Source organism: Taudactylus pleione, unplaced genomic scaffold, assembly GCF_031769625.1.
Source record: "Taudactylus pleione unplaced genomic scaffold, aTauple2 ptg000288l, whole genome shotgun sequence".
NCBI lineage: Eukaryota > Metazoa > Chordata > Amphibia > Anura > Myobatrachidae > Taudactylus > Taudactylus pleione.
The window spans coordinates 1,138,775-1,160,911 of NW_028284690.1; the positions used below are offsets into that span (position 1 = coordinate 1,138,775).

Consider the following 22,137-nt stretch of genomic DNA (forward strand, 5'->3'; position numbering starts at 1 on the left):
CTGTAATAGGGATTCCTCTGCCATCGCGGTTTCAGAACCCAGAGGCCTGTGGAGAAAGTACACAGCTCTGGAAAAAGGCTCAACAGCTACGTAACACAGAAGCACTCGCTTCCCTGGGTGCTTCAACCTTGGAAGCCATTTAAAAGCAGTCTAAGTGTCTGCCCCACACAAAAGTAATAAAAACAACGATGTGTGGATTATGGGGTTCTGCCGTGAAGTGATAAAGCGCCATAGAGAAATAAGTGGGGCTGTAGAGATATATGATACTAAGTAATTTCTTTATGACCGAGACCTTTATCTGACCCAATACGGTTACCGATAGTACAGTGGTATCCTCACTTTGCAGATGGGAGTCAGATATAAACACCTCCATATACATATATATGCTCATTCCAATTATTAGGACATAAATATAAAGTACTACAGTAAAGCTGCACACATAACATTCAAAGGCACAGAACTAATGGGCAATAATAGTGCTTAACAAACCAGCATGGAGACAGGAGCCCAACTATTTTCCGGAGATGTGCTGAGGTATGCATTTTGTAAAATGGCTTCCCAGCATCTCTCTATAGGAGGGGAGAGTGGGAGAGTGAGAGACCAAACACACTGGGTCAGGCAGTCTTCTAAGAGAGAGCGTGCTCAGGTGCAAGGGAAGGGCTAACAGGAAGAGCCAGACTCCCCCTCTGGCATGGACACCAGGGACATGGCCCGCACTGCAGTCAGTGGCGCCCTGTTAGCCGGTGCCCTGGTGGTCTAGTGTGTGGAATGGAGACCCCCAGGACCAATACTACCAACGCCGCCGGTGGTCTCCATACTGGCGGTTTTAAACTGCAAGCAGGGAGTCGCACTTTTCTGCCCCCGTCGGCGTCTGGCTGTGGGCTTTGTAATCACTGACCCAGTCACTGTTGCTGCGCTGGGGCCGTTGGAGTGGCAGTGAGGACTTTATTTAGGATGCCCTGCACGGCCTGCTCTTTGTAGAAAAAAATAATATCTTTAAATATAAATAAAAAAAACTAAAAGTAACAGGGGGCCACTTAAAAGCAGCCCTAGAAAATAGCGACCGCTCCTGCTCGGCACCAAACTCAAACTGGCTGGCAGGTGGCTGTGGGCTAGGTATAGTGCAGAGGGAGCCTGGGGGCTTCTGGAAAGAAAATAACTTTGCAGTGGCAAACGCAGAATTTTGAAAGGGGGGTTTCCAAATAATTGTGTGCCATCAGAAAGGGGGCCTAAAACGGAAAGACTACCTAATGACTAAATTACATTAACATAACCATAGTATTAGGGACAGCAAAACCAACCAAAACCACATTGCTTCTGACAGAATATACCACATGAGATATACCACATTGCTCCCCACAGAAGGTACCACATTGCTTTCCCACAGAATATACCACATGGAAAAATACCACATTGCCCTCCCCCTGCAGAGCATACCACATTGCTCCCCCCCACAGAGCATACCACATTGCTCCCCACAGAACATACATACTGTTTTCACATGGGATGTTTATGTTGCTGCAGAGTATCAGCCCCCTCTCCTTTCTCTCTCAATCTTACTGTGAGAGAGACTGGCTGCCTGCTGAGTGCTGCCCCTGGATGCCCCTGTGCCTGGCCAGCGGTGGCATGGCGTTTTTCCCTCCCAGTCCTTCTCAGAAATGGCACCCGCCGCAGCCGGGCTCCTTAGCGTCTGGGCGTGGCTTAAAGAAGTTGCTCCCCAGTACGCCGAGAGGCCGGTCAGCTGCGTCATCAATGGGCAGGGACGAGCCGGGACAATCAGCATTGGGAGAGGCGAGCAGCACAGCAGCTGCTGCACCAGACTGCCTGCTGTAAGTGACAGGCTGACAGCTAGGGGCAGGGCGGAGTTCCCCGTGCGATTGCACAGGCAGCCCGCCCCTAGTAACGGCCCTGGCTGCGATAAATCGTCTGCCATGGGGTGTTTCTAGGTACTCAGAAATCCCCCCTGCGTGCGGTGCCCAGACTCTCCCTCTCCAGGCTATACCCAGAGTGATCCTTGAGCCCCCAAGTGGAGGAAGAAAAAAATGCAACAGTAAGTATAATCAGGTGGCAGGGACTTTAAATATTACTGACTGTCTTTCTGCTTTTAAAGTGTTTTTCCACGTTAGGAGGTGCATAATAAATATTCTGTATACTATAAGTAACTGCTGTTTTCAATAGCTCCTGTGGGATTGTGTTGATTAAAGCCTTGCAGAGCTATACTTAACAATATATTTTTTTTTACATGTACTGTACTTTGTAAGTTTGTAGCAACTTCTATTATCAGAATTTTAGTTTTTTAATTTTGTCAGTCAAAAAAAAAAAAATTTGTAGCATGCTCTCAATATGCATTGTTTTTAATATGGTATAATAATTTGTGTCAACAAAGTTGGAGGAACCTCAAAATTGGTCCTTGGGCATACCGTATAATTACTATTTGTTTCAAACCGGCTAGTATTTTATTTGGCTACTACGGGTCACACAGTACATCAGTCGGCAGAATCCCAGATTCCCCGATGCCGATTGGCAAGCTCCGATCATCTGCATTTTCTCAGGAGATCTGCAAAATAAAACATCTTAATCTCCAACTTGCCGATTCCGATTATTTTTAGGTCGTAATCGGCGAATCAAGATTGTTCAACATGTTGGATTTTGCCGATCACTTGATCCAGTCATTGGCAGAATGGGGAATTGTCCAAATTACTTTCAGATGTATGGCCAGCTTAAAGTGCAAATATGATTTATGTCAATGCTTCTACGTTGATTATGTTTATGGATTTATGAAGACTTTCACATTTGGTTCAACTTTATCATACTCACTATTTTTATATTCATGTAATTTCTTATGTTTTTGTTTGTTTGATTTGTTTTTTTGGGGGACATTTAAGGTTATTTCACGCAATGAACTAATGTTGGAGGAGACTCGAAATACCATTACAGTCCCTGCATCTTTTATGCTACGGATGCTGGCTTCATTAAACCATATAAGAACAGGTAAGCTGTATTATGGCATTTAGTATAAAAATAAGCACATCATGAACAAAACACACACAGAAACTTACTAAACTGATGAAACAGATTAAATACTTTCCAACTACAGTACATTTGGGGGAGCTATACTATGTATTATCTATAGCAAATCAAGGTTTCTAAACTTTTTATTGTATCATGTAACCCACTTATAATTGAAAATATTGCCAAGGCCCTTAATATGTATAACTGTATACCAAGCAAACTATTATATCTGAGATTAGAACACAAGCAATGGCTCACAGAGCTGGATAGCTGAATCCATCCATAGATCAGCAATAAAGGAACAGTTTCCATAGAGTGGTTGGCACACTGATTCAGCTTCAGGTCAGAGATCCCAGCTAAATGTGGGAACATTTTTATGTGGGTTTTCCAAGAGTTGAGGTAAGGAAATGTTTTCTTTTAAATTGTATTATAAGGTTTATTCTTATTTAAAGCTATCTGCCAGCATAGACAGGGTGACCTGCATCTATACGTTGCAAGTGATGCCACTTGAATTCGCTATGCATATTACAAAAACTAATTGTTTGAAAACACTGTTGACTTTGCCAGTGGAATTATTTTCTTGTTCACAGACCGAGCAGAACAAAGGGCAGAAGCTGTTGGTCAAGATAACTCAAATGAAGATGAGTGAGCCAGTCCAAACTATACTGTATGACCATAATGTAACTTGTATATTGTGCTATATTTTCTTATAAGGCCTGAATACTATTTTGATTTATAATATTATTCTTTATTAAGTATAGACTAAGAATGCACCAAATGTTGCTTTTTTATAGTTATCTTTTAATTTCTTCAAAGCTGTATCTCTTTTTGGTTCATAGTTGGAAAAAAAAAACATTCTGTTATAATGTAAAACCATTTTTTAACAATGGAACATGAGGAGTTTGCTGGTATAACTTAGTCATACTGTATGATGCACAATTAGTCAAATCACACAGTTGCCATGTTACAGATATGTAAAATTTGTAAAATAATATTTTTATGTTTATAACTGACTGCGCACATCAGCTGTAATTGTTTATTTATTTTCTTTCCTAGTTGCATTAATGACACAAACACTACAATTACTTTTATGATCTGGGCCAAGGGTTGGACATGAGGATCCACATCCCAATTTATATGTGACTTGCACCAGTGCGTGCAGATGGTCTACCCATTACAATTAAAGTGCACTCTAACCTTCAACATCTAGAAAAGGTGCACTCAAGTTTACAAGCAGACGGAACATTTTGAAGAAGAGGCACTGTGCAAAAGTGTCTAGAGCACATTTAGCCCTTTTATTTAATTAAACCTGGTTTGGCCTCATTTTTGGCTTATATTGCCCAAGAAACTGGGGAAACTACCTTTATTATATGTGTGGCACTTTTGTGTGTGTTAAGCTTTTTTTTTTCCTCTTTGGGCAAAATGTGCCAAGACACATCCAACAAGGTTCAATCAATTCTATGGAGTAGATTTATTAAAGCTGAAAAATGGAGGTGTTGCCCATAGCGACCAATCAGATTCTGTCTATCATTTTCTTAGATGCAATAGAGAAATGATAGCTAGAATCTGATTGGTTGCTACGGGCAACACCGCCACTTTTCAGTTTTAGAAGCTTTAATAAATCTACCCCTATATCTCATTTCAAAAAGCTCACTCCACAATATGAAATCTTACTTTGCTCCATAAAACTGGCTGCAGAGGTGGATCTACTCTGTACTTAGCAAGGGATGCCTTACTGTCAGCTACTGCAAACTAATTCATCTCTGCAAATCCTGACATCTGTAAGACATCACGGCTCCTGCTCACACTAGGGCACTCAATAAAGTATGTTGTACTGCAAACTGGCAATTTTGCAAATGACTACAAAAAAGTACAAACCTAAAAATTGTCTAATATGATAAATGTCTTTTGTGTACTGGTGTTCCAGAAAAAATATTTGTGCCATATTGGTTGACTCCACAGGAAAGTCTTCTCCCCTTGCAAAACTTACTGTATTATAGAGCTGAACAAATAAACAGGCATTTTCATAAACTGTGTGTACATATAGTGTGATGATTAAATAAAACAGGAGAAAACCTGGTTTGATATGTAATTTATATCAATCAAAAATCTATCCAAAATGTTAAAACATTTCAACTTTTTTCTTTGCATGACTTCATAGAAAGCAATGTTATGTATCACACAGCAAGTCTGCCTGGTATACAGAATTATATAGTTCAATGGCCATTCCCTCAAACCCTCTCCCATTTTAGGAGGAATTAACAGCACTCCTATAATTTTAGGCTGGGTTTGATTAAGGCTTTGGTTGGCCCAGAACACTTAAGAAATCTTTATGGTGTAAATCATTGTCATCATTCAAAGGAGAGTTAATAGTAGGTGGTATTCATGAAAGAAGGCAGTAAGACTAATTTCATCACAATATAAATATTTATTTAACACATCCACATACAGTAGTGCAAAAGTTTTTTATTTTTTTTTATTTTTTTTTGTTTTAAATTGAGCCAATGTTATTGAAGTTTCTTATAGCAAAAAAAAAAAAAGCAATTATAAAGCCTTCTACCAAAGAGGCAATTACATACATGCTTGTGTGGGATGGGTACAGAATGCTGGCGGTCAGAATACAGACGCCGGCATCCTGACAGGGTTAGAGTACCGACACTTTGTCAGTCGGTATCCTAACCCTCCCTCCCCGGTGCCTAATGCTGGCCATACACCTGCATGATTTCGGGCCAATTGCCCGATTTTCAACGAGTCTTACGATGAATCGTGTAGAAATTGTGTATCTTTGGAGTAGGATACAATCCGATGTGCGCTCCCGCAGCTCCTAAAACAGATCGTATGATCAGATGTGCAGTCCATATTATCCATCGTATCGCGTGCAGATCGTATCAGGGGCGGATTGGGATGGTAAACCAGCCTGGGAAATTTTTCAAAGCAGCCCTAATGGGGGGTGGGCTCTGTTGAAAGGGCGGGGTCTGTTGATGGAATGGGATACTCCCTCCTTATAAGGCCTGATTTTAATTGGATGCAGTCGCGGCTACTTGTAACCCCTTGCATGGTGCACAGCTGTGTCAGAATGTGCAAGGACTGAGACGCCTACATTTAGAGTCTATAGATGCCGCAATACCGCTTGGTGCGCTTTTAGATGCCACCATCGGTTGCACCTGCAATATACAAGTTGCATTTCATCCATCCGTATGGCCTGAATGTGTATGCAACTACTTCAGCAAACACTCGCAACCTTCCAATAACATGCCCATACTATGCTACATCTACATCTGATTAGCAACCACCTGTAACCACCCAGGATCCCCCAACACATTTAAAATATTGATATTGCTTTGCAGAAATAAATAATTGAACAGCACCTTATTTTATCATAGGGCCTGATTCTGAGTGGGATGCTGCAGCGTCCATCTGTGCGTCCTTTGCCGCAGTCGCATCTGCAACCTTATACTAATGTTGCTGAAAACTCCTTGCATGGTGCACAGCCATGCATCTGAATGTGCAAGCACTGAGACCAGAGCCGTAAATAGATATTTTGGTGCCCTGTGCCAGAAATAGCATTGGTGCCCCCCCATCCCATAGTCTAAACAGGGACAGTGTGCGCCTCAGGAGTGCGGCTCAAAAAAGGTTGTAGTCTTGTAGGGAAAGGTCATGGCCGCACTATAGTACCCCCAATTCACATTACGAGACATAGTAATAATGCTTCTTACACATTATGACCACACAGTAGTAGTGCCCCTTACACATTAGGCCCACAGTGTTAATGCCCCTTACACATTTTGCCCACAGTTGTAATGCTCCATACATATTATGCCCACAGTTGTAATGCTCCATACATAAGCCCATAGTAGTAATCCCCTCCCATTGCCACAGTACAAATGCTTTGTGTTCACGATCATGGAAAAGTGGAAGTGACTTCGCAACAAGCAGGCATGGAAAGGTAGTGTTGTATCCATGAGCTATGCCCTCATTGGAGAGGAAGTGGGTTACGTCTGGAAATGGATGACAAAGGGAGGCAGTGGGTGACGCTATGGGGAGGTAGTGGGTACCGTAGAGGAAGATAGGGAGAGGCAGTGGGTGTCAGGGAGCAAGGGTAACAGGAGACATAGGTGACGAGGAGAAATAGTTGGAGACGGAGAGGCAGTGGGTGATGTATAGGGAGGCAGTAAGATTGGAATGGGGCAGTTAGATGGTGCTGGGAGGGAGGGAACACTAGGCTGGAGAAGGGGGTTCACTGGGTTAAATGATGGGGGGACACCCCCCAGTCTTGCTGAGAAGCAGTGAGCTGGTTGGGTTAGGGAAGGAGCTAGACACTAGGCTGGCAGGGTGGGAGACACTGGTATGGGGGCATGAGATGGTGAGCTGGATGGGGGGACACTTTGTGAATGGGGGCACTGGGCAGGATGGGAAGGAGGCAATGAGAAGGTGTAGGATTACTGTGACTGGACTGTTTGCCTAGTACCTGTGCCAAATAGAATTGCACATAGTAGATGTGCTGGGGTTTTGGAATTGTAGAGAGAGCAGAGCAATGAGCTGCAACACAAAATATGTCATCTGTGGATTTGCTTTTCCACATTTTTGTTTTGCAGATCATTGTACTCTCTTTCTGCAATTCAATTCCAAAACCCCAGCACATGTACTATATATTACACATATACTATGTATTACACATGTACTATATATTACACAGTTACTATGTATTTGCCACATACACAGTGTGTATGTGTGTACTAAATAAAAATACACCTTACCTATATGGTGGTTTCTCTACGATGGGGAACCTCTGAAGAAATTGATCCTTCTTTGGCAGACAGTCGGTATTCACTATTCATGTAGGAAATCCCATTTACCAGAAGATGCCTGTTTGTGTAGGAATATAACCAATGTCATCATCATACAACAGAGGTTCAACCAAACTTGTGCCTCATGTCCCCTCCAGCCTCCTACCTGTGTCACTCCAGACTCCTGCTCCATGTCCAATAATTCGTGTATCTCTCAAGCTACATGCCCCGTGTCTCTCAAGTCTTGTGTCCTGTGTCGCCTCCAGCCTCCTGCTCCATGTGTTATCTCCTGCTCAAAGTCCCCACCAACCTTCTGTGTCTCCCTAACCTCCTGCCCAATGTCGCCTCCAGCTCCCTGTGTCACCTCCTGCCCCATGTCACTTGAGCTTCCTGTCCGACTGTCTTTCCTTCCTCTGCTACCTATCTTTCAAGACTCCTGCTCCCCTCTGTAATTTCAAGACCAGCCCCTACTGTCTTTCCTTCCCGGTCACCTGTCTTGCAAGCCTCTGCCCCATTTTCAAGCATCCTGTCTCCCCTCTGTATTTCCAGCCTCCTGTGTCCCCTTTGTATATCCAGCCTCCTGTCTCCCCTTTGTATTTCCAGCCTCCTGTCTCCCCTCTGTATATCCAGCTTCCTGTCTCCCCTCTGTATATTCAACCTCCTGCCCCCTCCGTATATCCAGGCGCCTGCCCCCTCCGTATATCCAGCCGCCTGCCCCCTCCGTATATCCAGCCGCCTGCCCCCTCCGTATATCCAGCCGCCTGCCCCCTCCGTATATCCAGCCGCCTGCCCCCTCTGTATTCCCCCCCACCCAGGCACTATCTTACCAGCTTGCTCAATCTGCAGCCTGCATGGTCCTCCTCTTCATCTGGTGACATTGCGCTCCGGCTCCCGGCAGTCCTGGAGATAGAGGAGCTGACACGCCGCCGAGCACCATGGTATTGCTCGGCGGCGCAGCTCACTGTGGGCCAGGATGGGAGAGACTTCCGTCATGACGTCTCTCCCAGTTCCTGAAGAACTAAGAAGACGGGCCAGGGAGGGGGCGGAGCACATGGGAGAAACAGCTGCAGTGCTCCCCAGTGCGTCGGGTGAGTAGTGTAACACTGCCGATCGCGGCAGCAGGGGCCGGCCCGGCTGATCATAGAGGTGGTGGGTGATGGGACCGCACCAGGCAGCCGCCGGCCCCTAAAGGCATATAAACGGACCGGGACCAGCGGGAAACGTCCCGGCGGCCCAATCCACCCCTGGTATCGTTAATTTTGTGCATGCGATGCATCGTGCTTCCATTCATGTCATTTCAATGACTTTTCCCTGATGAGCGCATGAGGCACATGATCGATTGTACAACAGATCGTGTGCAATGAAAAACAACAACTCGTGCTGCCAGGACTGCCAGGGAGCTCCGGGGAATCTTATGTGAACCTTATCTTAAGCTGGTCATTCAGGTGTATGGCCAGCATGACCCTAAACCTAACCCTCTCCCCTTAGTGCCTAACCCACCCCTCAACCCCGTTACTTATCTTTGGGATTCTGGCGGTCGGGACGCCAGTGCCGGGATTCTGGCGCCGCCATTCTGACCGCCAAAGTCCCCTCCATCTGCATTTTAACCGCATCCCGCTTGTGTCCCAGCAAATTATTAATATACAGATAACTGCATGCAAGGATCAAGTAATTAAATCACTCCCCTTCCAATACAATAGTATGCTTCAAAATATTTCAAATGTATATTACATATGCAAAAAAATACCATATCAACATGCAATCTAATTTTTTTATAAAATCTAATATAGAACGAATACTTACCTAAAACTAAAATGTCATGTGGTGCACTGCACTAAACCAAATATCTAAACTTTTAACATGCATACAAAGAACTTTGTGAACAAAATATCAATGACTTAAAGGAACCCAGTGTGAATATGTTCCATTTAGGCACTTTAGGATGCAACATGAAACCAGGATAGAAGCCACCTACTGTATTCCAGGTCTTTTAAAATTTAGGTTAAGCCTTATGTGAAATAAACATATATATTTTTCTAGTGCTACTGTAGAATTACCGATTGATTTCCAAGACATAAAATGAGGTCCCAGAGATGCCATCCATGTTCTTGCTATTATAACCTTTGGCAAAGTGCAGAGATTAATAATGTATTGAGCAGTTTATCCAAAACATCAGGAGGCAATACACCAACGACACCTACACTGAGCGTTAATAGAGAGATCGGGACACACGTACTAGCTATAACCTGGGTAACTCTACTCCAGAAGGCACCGACTGAGATGCACTCCCATAGTATATGCAAGAGAGTACCTCTAGAAACTACTCATTTTGGACAGATATCTGTTGCCCTCCTGGAAATTTTATAAGTTTAATAGGTGTGAGATAAGTTATGTGGAGAATAAATAACTGTATTTGCTGGAACAGAACAGTGTTGGGCAGATAGGAGGAAATAGTACAAACTAGATATGGTTCTACGTGAGCCCAAGTCTATCAATAACTTTTTGACAGGAGAATCTTTTATAGGCGGGGGAAAATTAGAATAGAGTAGACAAAGCGAATGGTGTAGCTGAAAATATCTGTAAGTAATAAGAGGCCAGTAAAAGAAATTCATTACTTAGCTGAGAAAAGGCCTTAAGAATACCAGTAATATATAATTGTCCAATGGAAACAGTCCCCTAGAACTCCACACTCTGTCTGTAAGGAGGACAACTCAGTCAATGGTTTGGAATTCCACAATGGAGTGTCTGGATCTAATCCCCATACACTACCATTTTAGTAGTTTGGTACCAGAATTGAATTGCCTGAAGAAACAGAGGAGATCCTACATTAAAGCATCTTCCTGCAAGGAGGTGTGGCCTTGTGATACCTGGAAGATCAGAATGCAGACCAAGTCACTCACTGTGTAACACTATAGCCATAAACATGCCAACTGGGCTGCCAAGTAGCATAGCTTCAAGTGAGGAAGGGCAAGACTTCCTGCATACACCTGGATCTAGTGAGAATATTCAACTGAATTCTAGGATGTCTGTTCATCCAGACCAGAGAGGAAACGATACTATTCAGTGATATAAACTGGAGAGTTTTGGAACACATACAGAAATTTAGGTTGGACCACTATTTTAACCAAATTGACTCGACCGGCCACTGTAAGGGGCAATTTAATCGAGGAACGAGACTTTACTCGGAGATACTCCAGTAGTGGTTGAAGATTTAAAGGAACATAATTCCATGCAGAATTAGTGACCCAAATTCCCAAATATCTAAAATGGTCAACCAATTGAAGGTGAAGGGATATACTATATGTGGGCCAAGTGGGAGAATATGAGATTTACCCCAATTACAAAACAGAATAGGTACCAAAGGCAGTAATAACCTGGAGAACCACTGGCATGGAGAGAGCATAGTCAGCCATAAACAGTAAAAAGTTGTCAGCAAATAAAGCAACAGTATCAAATCTGCTGCCCACCCGAAGACCCACTATGTCAGGAGAATGCCAGGGCAAACAGAGCTGGGGATAAGGGGCATCCATGTCTCATTCCACTGGATAACGGAAAAAGGGTGATATATATCAATTTACTGAGATATGTGCACTAGGAGCCATATACTGTATAACAACTGGACTCATTTCATAAAACCTGGACCAATCCAAAAAGCCCAAATAACCTCCCGTAAAAATTGCCACTCTACAGAGTTAAAGACTGGCAGCATCAAGAGAGCCTCTATGTGAGTAAACAGTCGCCAAAGGTTCTCTGAAGTAATTTCCCTGGCATAAATCCAATCTGGTCTGGATGAATTATAGTGTTAATAACTTGATTAGGTCATATAGAGAGAAGTTTGGACAGAATATTAGCGCTAGTAGGTATTAGAGATATCAGGTTCAGGGGCGTTTCTAGAGAGGAGGGGACCCGTGTGCAGTCTCTAGCACGGGCTCCCTCCTCTCCGTCCGGCGGCCGGCTTTGCAATGAGCGGTGCATGGCCAGCGCCGCACTTATAGACTCTGGGCACTAGAGTGTGCCCAGAGTCTATAGCGCATGCACAGGTCACCGAGAAAATGGCTGTGGCGGCCATCTTCCAGACGTTTTACAGGCGCATACACTGGAACCGACGTGGGACTCTGGAGAGGTAAGTTTTATGGGTGCAGGGTGTGCTGTGTGGTGCGGGTCCCCACTGCACCCATTATAAATACACCCCTCATCAGGCTGTATTACTCCGAGAACAGAGAATCTTTGCCAGGCTTTGGGAGAACTACTATCACCGATTCAGACATGGAAGTAGGAAAAATGCTTTCTTCAAACAAAGCATTGAAAAGATCCAGTCATTTAGGGATAAAAAAAAATTTATTTTTTTTAATGAACTTCTCCGAATGCCATTGATTACTGGAGCTTTACCACCTGGAAATGATTTTGTAGCTAACTCAATCTACTCACTAGTAAGGGGAGCATCCAAAAAGGCCCTAGCCTCTAGACTAAAGCTGGCCACACACTAGACCAACTTACATCCAACCAGCCAACTTGTTGATTGGTTGGAATGAAAATCTGGTAAGGAATGGGAGTAAATGATCAGTAATTTGCTCCTAAATGCCAGAAAACAGATGAAAATGGTCATCAGACAAGTTTGTTAAATGTTTGATCTAAACAATTTGTTCAAACAACAATTTTTGTCCATTTCCCGGCGTTTGGGAGCAAATTGCTGATTGTCATTTACTTTCATTCCTTACCAGATTTTCCTTCCAACCAATCAACAAGTTGGCTGGTTGGATGTAAGTTGGTCTAGTGTGTGGCCAGCTTAAGAGTAGGAAACCCAGCAGCAGTGACCTAATCCCACAACTCCACCTGGCTACAGAATAACCCAGAAGAGCATACCCCCTTAAAGAAATGTAAAAACACATCAGCAGTTTCGGGAGTCGTGTCTACTAAAGAGCCGGCAGCTGTCTTCAGTGGCCGACCGCCCTGAATTGACTAAGTGAGCTAAATAGCTACCTGTCCTGTCAGCTTGAAAATACCGGGAATGTGAAGTAAATAGTAGTTGGCGATTCGCCCAATCCTGTAAATGAGCAGCCCCACTACCACTGAGTATTTAACCAGGCTGTCCTAGAAGATTCTAATTTATCAGCTGAATATGCTAACTTTATAGCTCGACATTGGGTTTCAAATTCAAGATCTTTTTCCTATAGAACAATTTCAGCTCTGCCACCATCTTTAATAGCAACCGCCGTATGAAGGCTTTAAATTAGGGGTGAGCGGGTTCGGTTTTACTAGGATCTTTAAACGGCATTTTATTGGCTATCGCCTATCGTGTTTTGGATAGCCAATATAATAAATCCGAATTTGCGGTAAAGTGGCGATAAGAACCGAGTAAAACCGAGCCTGCACACCCCTACTTTAAATGCGTCCCAGATAACATCAATAGAAGCAGACCCTAGAGTATCAGTAAAATTACCCAACCATGCCGCCTCCATTTCAGACCCTGCTCCCATGTGTAACAGCCAGGAGGGATGAAACTTCCAAAAAGACTGTTCTCTATCAACTTTCATATCCAACTGAAGAAATAGTGATTGGAGATACCCTTGGTCCTATACTCTATAATATTAACACAGGGTAGCAGATTCCTGAAGACCAGGGACAGGTGTATCCTGGTAAATGAGTGATGGAAATGAGAAAAGCAAGAATACTGGTGCACACTTGGATGTTTCTCAGGCCAGGGCTCGACCCAGCCATGGTCAGCCACAAGTGACCCCAGCCCTTTAAAAGATTGAGTATGGAGAATTCCCACCTTCTGTCTAATACATAGTTAAAGTCATCGACAAATTTTCAGGGTATCAGGAGGGCTACAAATTTAGCAGCACGCTTCAAATCCTTGTATGCCCCCCGTATCGGAGATCTTATTCTGCAAGGTGGCCATTTGCGTGGTTAAAGAGGTAACTTGGGTCTGCAGCAGGGCATGCGAATCCTCCGAATTAGAGACACAAGTTTTCACTTCCCCAACACGCTCCTGCACCCATTGTACATTATGCCATAGTAAAGACAAATCAGACTGCGCACACAATTTTATCAGCCAACTTTGTTTCACATGAGGTAATTGCCTTCAGCAGCTGCTCTAAAGTAACTCCTGGGGGTGAGAAAGAACCAGTCCCGTGAGAGGAGGTAGCAGACGACTGCCCAGATGCCCCTTGAGGGTCAGTACTCTGGGGGGCCGGAGTTGTAGAAGAGCGGGCATATTTTTCCAACTTGCTGCAACAGCTGCTTGACCTGATTTCCCCATAGTACTTACAAGCAGTAGATATATGTGGGCAGAAAAATATAAAATGTGTGCCAAATAGTATCCAGTCCCAAGAAAACTTCACCCCATTTATGAAATAAGACCCAACAAACAGGTACTTACTCAGCGCAATTCAATGAGAGCTGTGCCCCGTAGAACAGTGATGCTGCAAAGTCCAGGCTGAAAAACACAAATAAAAAGGAAAGGCACCAAAGGCCATTAAATGGAGATAATAGATGTGTCCCAGGATGCTGAAGGCACAGGTACACACTGAAGCATGATCAGCTGCAGAAAATGAAATTGCAATGGCACCCAGTTTGAATCCCGGCGGGGACATGTGATTGGGAGTCCCACAGGAGAGCACAACAGCACCAATGAGAGAGGCCGTGGGGTCCCTGAATCCATTGGAGGCCACGGCTCCCCAGAGACCGGACCACACAGCTGCGGATGAAGGAGCTGGCTTCAGGAGGCACTCTCAGCAGGTGGAAGGAATTCCCAGGAGAGACGAGCTAGGATGACCCCAGCCAGGTCCGAGACTGCTGCACACACGCGGCCTCCGACCTCGGGACATGGGTCAACAGGATCCCGGTAGGGTAAGGTACTAAAATCAGACCACCTAATTAGGGTTGCGGTGCACAGAAGATGTCAGCAGGAGATTTTGCTGGAGAGCCTCCATGGCCAGCTGCCTACACCTTAGCCGCCATGGACACCCCCTCCCCCCCCCCCTGCAAAAGTTAGGTTTTAATTGTTCATTTTATTGTTACTATACATACACATCTCATCCCTCTTGCACGTCTTTGTGAAGCACAGGTGACCCTCCATGTTACCTCAGAATAGTTTTGCTAAATCAGGGAGGTGCCAAAGTACTAGACCACGCTCCAACAACTCATTTCCTTTACATTCACCCTGGAAATAAACAATGTTTGTAGCATTCAGTGCACAGCAGAGTGATGCAGGATACATTTTTTACATCTATCTTTGTAGTCAGGATACAGTATTGGCTGCACAGGACAACCATCCATATCTGATCTGTCCTGCCAAATAATCACATACAAGCACTATATTAAATACACACATGGTGTAATCAGCTTCCTCCATGAAAATGTCCTTATTAGATATCCATAAGATTCCTAAAACCAATGTCTGCTGGTCTAGCTGCAAAAATTCATACAGTATATTGCATGTTACATACAATAATTTTAAAGCAATCCTTCAGGTCAATTTAATGCATTTGCAGACTCACAGAGGGCCTCACACACAGTAATGCACAGGGTCACACATACAGAGGGGCACAGGTCTCACACTAACAGGGTCAGGGTGTCACAGAAATAGTCTGGGGCACACAAATAATAGTGTTTACCCCTTAGTTCCCAACCTTTTTAGCTTGCAGGTCCAATTGTGTTCAGCAGCTCCACTCCTCTTATCTTCCATGGTGACTGGAGGTCTGCACAAAGCCATATTGCACAGCCCATTTATTCGGACTCTCCTCCTCCCGTTCCTCTCCAACTCAACTACAGGGCTGTCTACATCTGCAACTGAAAATAATTGTTGGGGGCTCTGAACAGTCGGGAGTGGGTTGTGGGGGTAAGTCATGCTGGAGTGTGAATTTTGATTGATCGGACAGTCGTGGACAGTACACACAGTACATATACTTATTCCCATATTTGCATATCCAAGCTCAAGTTCAAATTACAGTATACAAATAAAGTAGTCCAGTTAAAGTGGGCCTCTTTTTTTACTATCTGGGTGCTGTAATTGACTTACTTGCCATTGTAACCATACTATGGGCCATACGCACCTTGTCACGACCAGGGTTTCGCGGTATGGAGGTTTGCGGTCCTTACCGGTGAGGGCACTGTGGCGCGGTCCTTCTTCTGGGGGAGCTGGCATGTGGAGACTGGCATTGGCTGTACACAGAGGTCTGCCAGCATTGGACCATCCTGGCAAGGGTAAGTCTAGCGGCATGTCTTTGTCACAGGTGTCTGGGCGCCGCCATGTTGTCTTTGGCCATGTGACATAGCAGGCCAATCATCTGTAGGTCACCTGCTCTCTCTGGCCTACCACGTTCCGCTACTGGGTACTTAAGGGTGTTTGGAGCTCCCTGTAGTTGCCAGTGCAAGGTATTCACAGCGTAACTGTGAGAGAGAGTTCTCTGCGCTCCTGTACCCAGACTTGTGTTCCGGTGCTAGCCCTGGCTCCTTGTTGGTCTCTGGCTCCATACATAGCCTGCACCGCTCTGCCTAGCCTTGCTCACTGCTGAGATCAGTCCTGTGCCTTCAACCAGACTCTCCCCTGCCTGAACCTGTCTCCTCAGTTAACCCACTCCTGCCTGCACCAGTCTCCTCAGTTCACTCATCACAGCATTTCCGGATCTCCACTTCAGCCAGCATCACTGCATTACTGGATATCCCCTTCAGCCACTATTCAGCAAACCAGGATTTTCACTTCACTCCCACAGTTCATCTGGATTCATCTCTGCCACTGATCTGGACATTTATTACTCCCATTCACTGCAGCTCCCTTCAGCCACATATATCAGTTTGTTTATTACTGGACTTTAGTTTATCTTTATTCATGTCTACAAACGGTCACATTAAACAACCCACCTTTACAGTTTAAACCTGTGTCTGCCCCTGTTTCCATCCAGGGTCCACAACAAATACAGACTCTGACACACCTACTTTGTAGATGAGCTTTCCGGGAGCAGACTGGACAACTGCTCCTGCAAGCTGGTTCGGGGACGGGGATGAGCTGGTGATATAATTAGGTCCCGCCCCTTTCCATGAAAGAGTCAGTGATTTGTGGGTCCGCAAAGGGGGGGCAAGGCTAAATTACACAATTTGCCCTGCTTCCTCATCACGGACCCACAAATTCCCCATTAAATTTCCCCTTCCTGCTCGCTTCACTAGAAAGTGGGCAGGATGCGGTAGATCTGCCTACACTTCTGGGGATGCAGAGGGCTACCTGAAAAATCGGTAGTCTCCTTTGATTTCCGGGAGTCTAGGCAAGTATGCTATGGGCCTGATTCAGAGATGTCAGTTCATCCAAGGATTCGGGGGGCAGCGGACGCAGATTCCTGGCCTCTTGCATGGGCAGGCTGCAGAAGTCTTCAGCTCCTGCAGCCTGACCGAGGGAGCAACCATCGTTCGCGATGGTGATCCCAGTCTGCAATGTCAGTCACAGGAGGTCTGACACCGCCTTCTGCATTTGCATGTAAGATGGACGGATTTGCACAGCCACTTGTAGCTGTGTAATTCCATCCATCTCTGAATCAGGCCCGATGTCAAATGTTTTTTCTAGTATTTTTTTTATTATACTTTAATTTCAAGCATGTATTCTATTTCTGATTTCCCCAACTTCCTGACCAGATTATTCCTCTCAAATGCAATTGCAAATGTGATATGCTTAACAAGTTTGTTAAGTTACATTATCATTCTATTCTGCATAGAATTAGTAACTGAACTTAAAAAGATAAGGCTAAAACTCATAGCTGTAAAATAATTGACACTGACATTATTAAATGCAAATGGGCAGGAACGGAGACCAATCATTCTAAAGATGGTTAATAAAACAACATAAATATTGTTCTAAAAATAACTAGTTCAGTCTGTTTGTACCTTGGTTTATGGATGACAAGGAACATTTTGATTTGCAAATAAGAAGAAACATATCAAACCTTTCACGTGCATGGTGTAGCCCAATCTGAAGTGATATTCTCAGGAATATTTATTGAATTAGTAGATTAGCAGTTTCTAGAGCAAAAATAGTCTCAAAATGAGTCATCTTTGTAAAACAGAAAGAAACTCAACTGCCTCAGGGTACTATTGATTTGATTTAGATTTATCTTCTGTTCATTCACTTTGCATTTTGTTAAATCATGAAAATAAACTATTAACAGTTCTATTTTTTTTAAAGCATTCTTTTCAGCATTTTTCCACACGTGCCTAAAACATTTGCACATTACTGTATATGTGTACTATAGTATATTTGAAGTGAAATGAACACAAATGGGAGGGTTACTATGGCAGAAGGAATCGATACTGGTTAGGGTTGAGTGACTGTAGATATCTGTGGAGAGGACAGAGTGGAAATGAATTGGGAAAGTGACTGAGGGATGGAAAAGTGACTAGAGGGTGACTGGAGATATCTGTGGATAGGATGGAGAGGTGGTGAGTAGAGGAAGTGGCAGCGGGATGTAAGAATAGCTGTTCCAAATGCAACAAGCATCCTTTCCCGAGTAGAGTTGCAGTGCTGCACCACCTGCACCTCTATAGTCTCCAGTGCCATCAGCAGCAAGTTGCACCTACTGAAGGTGCCTGATCCCCGACAACCAGATATTTAAATGCTTAACAATACAAGACATTCTCTATAAAACATGGAGGAATCTTGTCCCAGTGTTTAGTGTGAAAGCTGCTATTTCACTGTTGCTTTGACAGCTGTGTATCTGCAGAGCATACATTTTGTAGTATTATTATCCTTTAGTTATATGGCACCACAAGGCTTCCGCAACGCCTTACAAAGTACATATGAGCAGACCAATAAAACAGCGACTTACAGTACAAGACAATGCAGGACAAGTACATGGTTAATAAACATTGCTGCATCAGTGGTCATAACACTCAAATAAGTAGCCGGGTGGCAAAAATCAATGGTTAGGTGCTGTTGTAGGAAGTATGCAGTAGGCAATAGTTCAAGTAAGGGAAGGAAAATGACATTGGGGAATAGGGCTCTGCTCGTGACAGCTTACATTCTAAAGTATACAGCATCTCTTTACAGGATCAGTGGGTTTGCTACAAAGCATAATTCTATTTGCTGCCACTAGCTACATTAGCTGCAATTTATAAATTCTTTATGTCACTGAGCTGGGAACGGCAACAGTGATTCCCTAACACAGTGGCATCCATTTGCAGCCCTTTACTTGCTACAGTGTGGATGGCAACTCTCGCACACCCCTTCCTACAGCCCTGCATGTACACGCCGCTTCCTTTCCCTGTTCTGCCTCTCCAGACTCAAGGATGCACAAGTCTGGGATACACAAAAAGTGTTAAATGGACGCAGGGACATGCATTTTTATGTGCATGAGTGGTCTGAAAAAGTGCATTTTACACTCTGCGAAGGGCCTTACATTCAATTGTAAATTACCCCCAGAGTGTATACCCCCAGTGGAAATATTCTATATACTGGCCAAGTGTAACGGGGACATATAGAATACTGGTCAAGTTGCAAGGGACTAAACTGAATATTTATCAGTCATGAAGGTCTACCGTATAATGGGCATGACGGGTCCTCTACTGTACCATCATGGCCAACTATATTCTCTATTCATTTGTTACATAGGAATTTAGCTCCCGGGCTAAGTGCCCAGGAGCTACAATATTCAGTTAAATCCCGTGATGGCCACTATTTTGCGCGAGAATGCACTGGATTACACATATGAACCTGCTTCTCCTATACTAAGTGCCAGATACGATGCAGTTACAGCAAGCCCGACAGTCGCGGCCAGTCTAAGAGCTATTTCACACATACCGGTTTTTAGCCAGATGTGAAATATAGAAATGCAGGGACTGAGCAGCTTCTTTCACACGGCACGGCCGCCGTGTTCCAGCCGGACAAAACTGCTTTGCAGGAAGGCTGCCGTGCCGTCTCAGCAAGGCAGTCTTGCACGTTGTCAAATGTTGCTATTCACACAGGCCGGCTTTTTATCGCTATTTCCCGCCCACAACTCCATCTTTGCCCAGTCTGGTACACTATCAACATGTCTGAAATCACAGACATAGATACTGAGATGCTTATCTCATTGGTTGAAAATAGACCGGTATTATGGGATAAATCCCAGGATATCTATAAAGATAAAAATGCCACTAGAAAGGCGTGGTAAGATGTTTGTATGGAGTTAAAAGATTTTTATGTCTTGACAGAGAAGGATAAAGATATATATGGTTAGTAATTTTATCTGTAGCACTGTTTTACATACTGTATGTAAAGATTGGTTATCATAAATCTAGCCTCCATGCAGACGTCATTGCATCGTTGTGCATATTTTTTTTAGTAGTTTGAATATGCATGTTAAACGCTACTTTACAGTGCCAGCACCTGTAGTGTAGTGTGGGGGAGATGTATGAAGCCCAGAAGCGGTATCAGCGCACGTTATGTGCGCTGATACCGCTTCTCCCCTATGGTTGATCGGGGGTCTGGGTGGTAAATGACAGGGGCGCTATGCATTATCGGCGCTGCTATCTACAAGATAGCAGCGCTGATAGACCGGGCCATGTACGAACGGTGATACCGCCTGACCGTTTGGGCCGCTGTAGCTGTCGTTATCGACAGCTACAGCCTGGCGCTAGCCTGTCTCCACCTTTCGGTTCTGTAATGTGAACCTGTGTTTGAAATGTTTGTGGCACTTTGTAGATACTTGACATATTCATATTTTTGACAATTGCCAGGGCACAGCTCCAAAATCTGTGACAAAGTAATTTGTAAATATTTGTCTAACCTTGTTTGCTGATAAGCTTTCTTGTAGTATGGCTTCTCGTGGTACATCTTCCAAGCCTGTTATTGTTGTTGTATCCTCAATTTGTATTCCATCTCGATCCCGTACAAAATTATGAAGGATGATACAAGCCTTGACAATATCAACTGCAAAATCGGGATCTACATTAATTGGGTGATGGAAAATTTGCCACTTATTCGTTAGAATGCCAAATGAACATTCCACATACCTATGGGCTCTACTCAGGTGGTAGTTAAAAACTGAAAGGTTTTGTCCACCATAAGGCTGTAGTAGATACTTATGAAGGCCAAATGCTTCGTCGCCAACAAACACATATGGCACTTTCAGACTTTCGGATCCTGGTAGACAATCCTCATCTGGCAGTTGGTGTGGGTTGGTAACAATTGACGTCCACAGTCCACATCTTTTCCAGATTGCAGAGTCGCAATCTTTTCCAAAACTTCCATTATTTACATAAATAAAGCGGTATTTAGAGTCTGCAATAGTCATTAATACAACAGAATATAAATCTTTGTAATTAAATAACATTGAACCACTTCAGGATGGACAAATTATTCTGATATGTTTACCATCTACTGCCCCTATGCAATGTGGGAAATTTGCATTTTTAGCAAAATCCATGGCAATCGATTGCCACTGGTCTTTTGTTGGTGTAGGCAGACATTTTGATTGCATGATTGACCAAATTGCATGGCATACTACTTTTATTATCATACTTGCTGTGGAAATGACAATTCTGAATATATAGTGCATATCAGTAAAAGTACACCCACTTGCTAGATATCTGTAATCAAAAATAAAATCTAATATTTATTTTATAGTTATGTGACTAAGAAAACAACTTAAAAAATACCATCATTAATTTGGTTGACATTCTTATAGGTAAGGAAGTAATGAGGAGGTGGCACAATGGCCCTCATTCAGAGCCGTACACTCTGCGCAGAGCGCACGCTCTGAATGAGGGCCGTCCTCCATAACTATGGAGCGTCCTCCTGGACGCTCGTATAGCTGTGGGTCACCACCCACAGCCTATACGAGCGTGCAGTTTGATGGCCGCGATGGTCTTGACCATCGCGACCATCGAAACTGCGAGCCGGAGCCTGCGGTTGAGGTTTTCAACCGCAAGGCCCGGAGTGATTTTGGCTCTATCAGAGCCAAAATCACTCCCACTGACATCACTAGTGATGTCAGTGGGCCGGCTTCTGACGGTAGGCGTTCCCTTAGGAACGCCCCCGTCAGGGAGGCACGCCCCGGCACGCCCACCAAAGGGGGCGTGCTGTCAATCAACATCGACAGCACGCCCCCTTTGATCAGACACAACGAGCGAAGGAAAGTCCTTCGCTCGTCGCGTCTGGCGCATGCGCACGACGGAGCTCCCTCCGTCGTGCGCATGCTCAGTGCAGAACATCGACCCACTTGCGAGCGGACAGCCGCTCGCGAGTGGGTCTGAATCAGGCCCAATATCCGTTATTCTTTTGCCAAGTTTTTGAAAAAAATCCAAGAAGCAAAGACATCGGGATCTGGCAGCTCCAAACACAAGAAATATGTGTATAGTGAAATTATATGTA

The 22,137-nt window shown here is 44.2% G+C and overlaps 1 protein-coding gene across 3 annotated transcripts in view; it reads left to right on the forward strand.

Annotated features, from left to right (window-relative positions):
- Window positions 1-5,092, forward strand: part of DCAF6 (DDB1 and CUL4 associated factor 6) — a 289,468-nt gene extending 284,376 nt beyond the window's left edge. For all 3 annotated transcript variants that reach the window (XM_088482419.1, XM_088482420.1, XM_088482421.1), the window contains 2 exons: window positions 2,886-2,991; window positions 3,603-5,092. In XM_088482419.1, coding sequence (XP_088338545.1) covers window positions 2,886-2,991; window positions 3,603-3,661 — 165 coding nt within the window. In that variant the 3' untranslated portion in view covers window positions 3,662-5,092. The remainder of the gene's footprint in view (window positions 1-2,885; window positions 2,992-3,602) is intronic.
- Window positions 5,093-22,137: the final 17,045 nt, after the last annotated feature.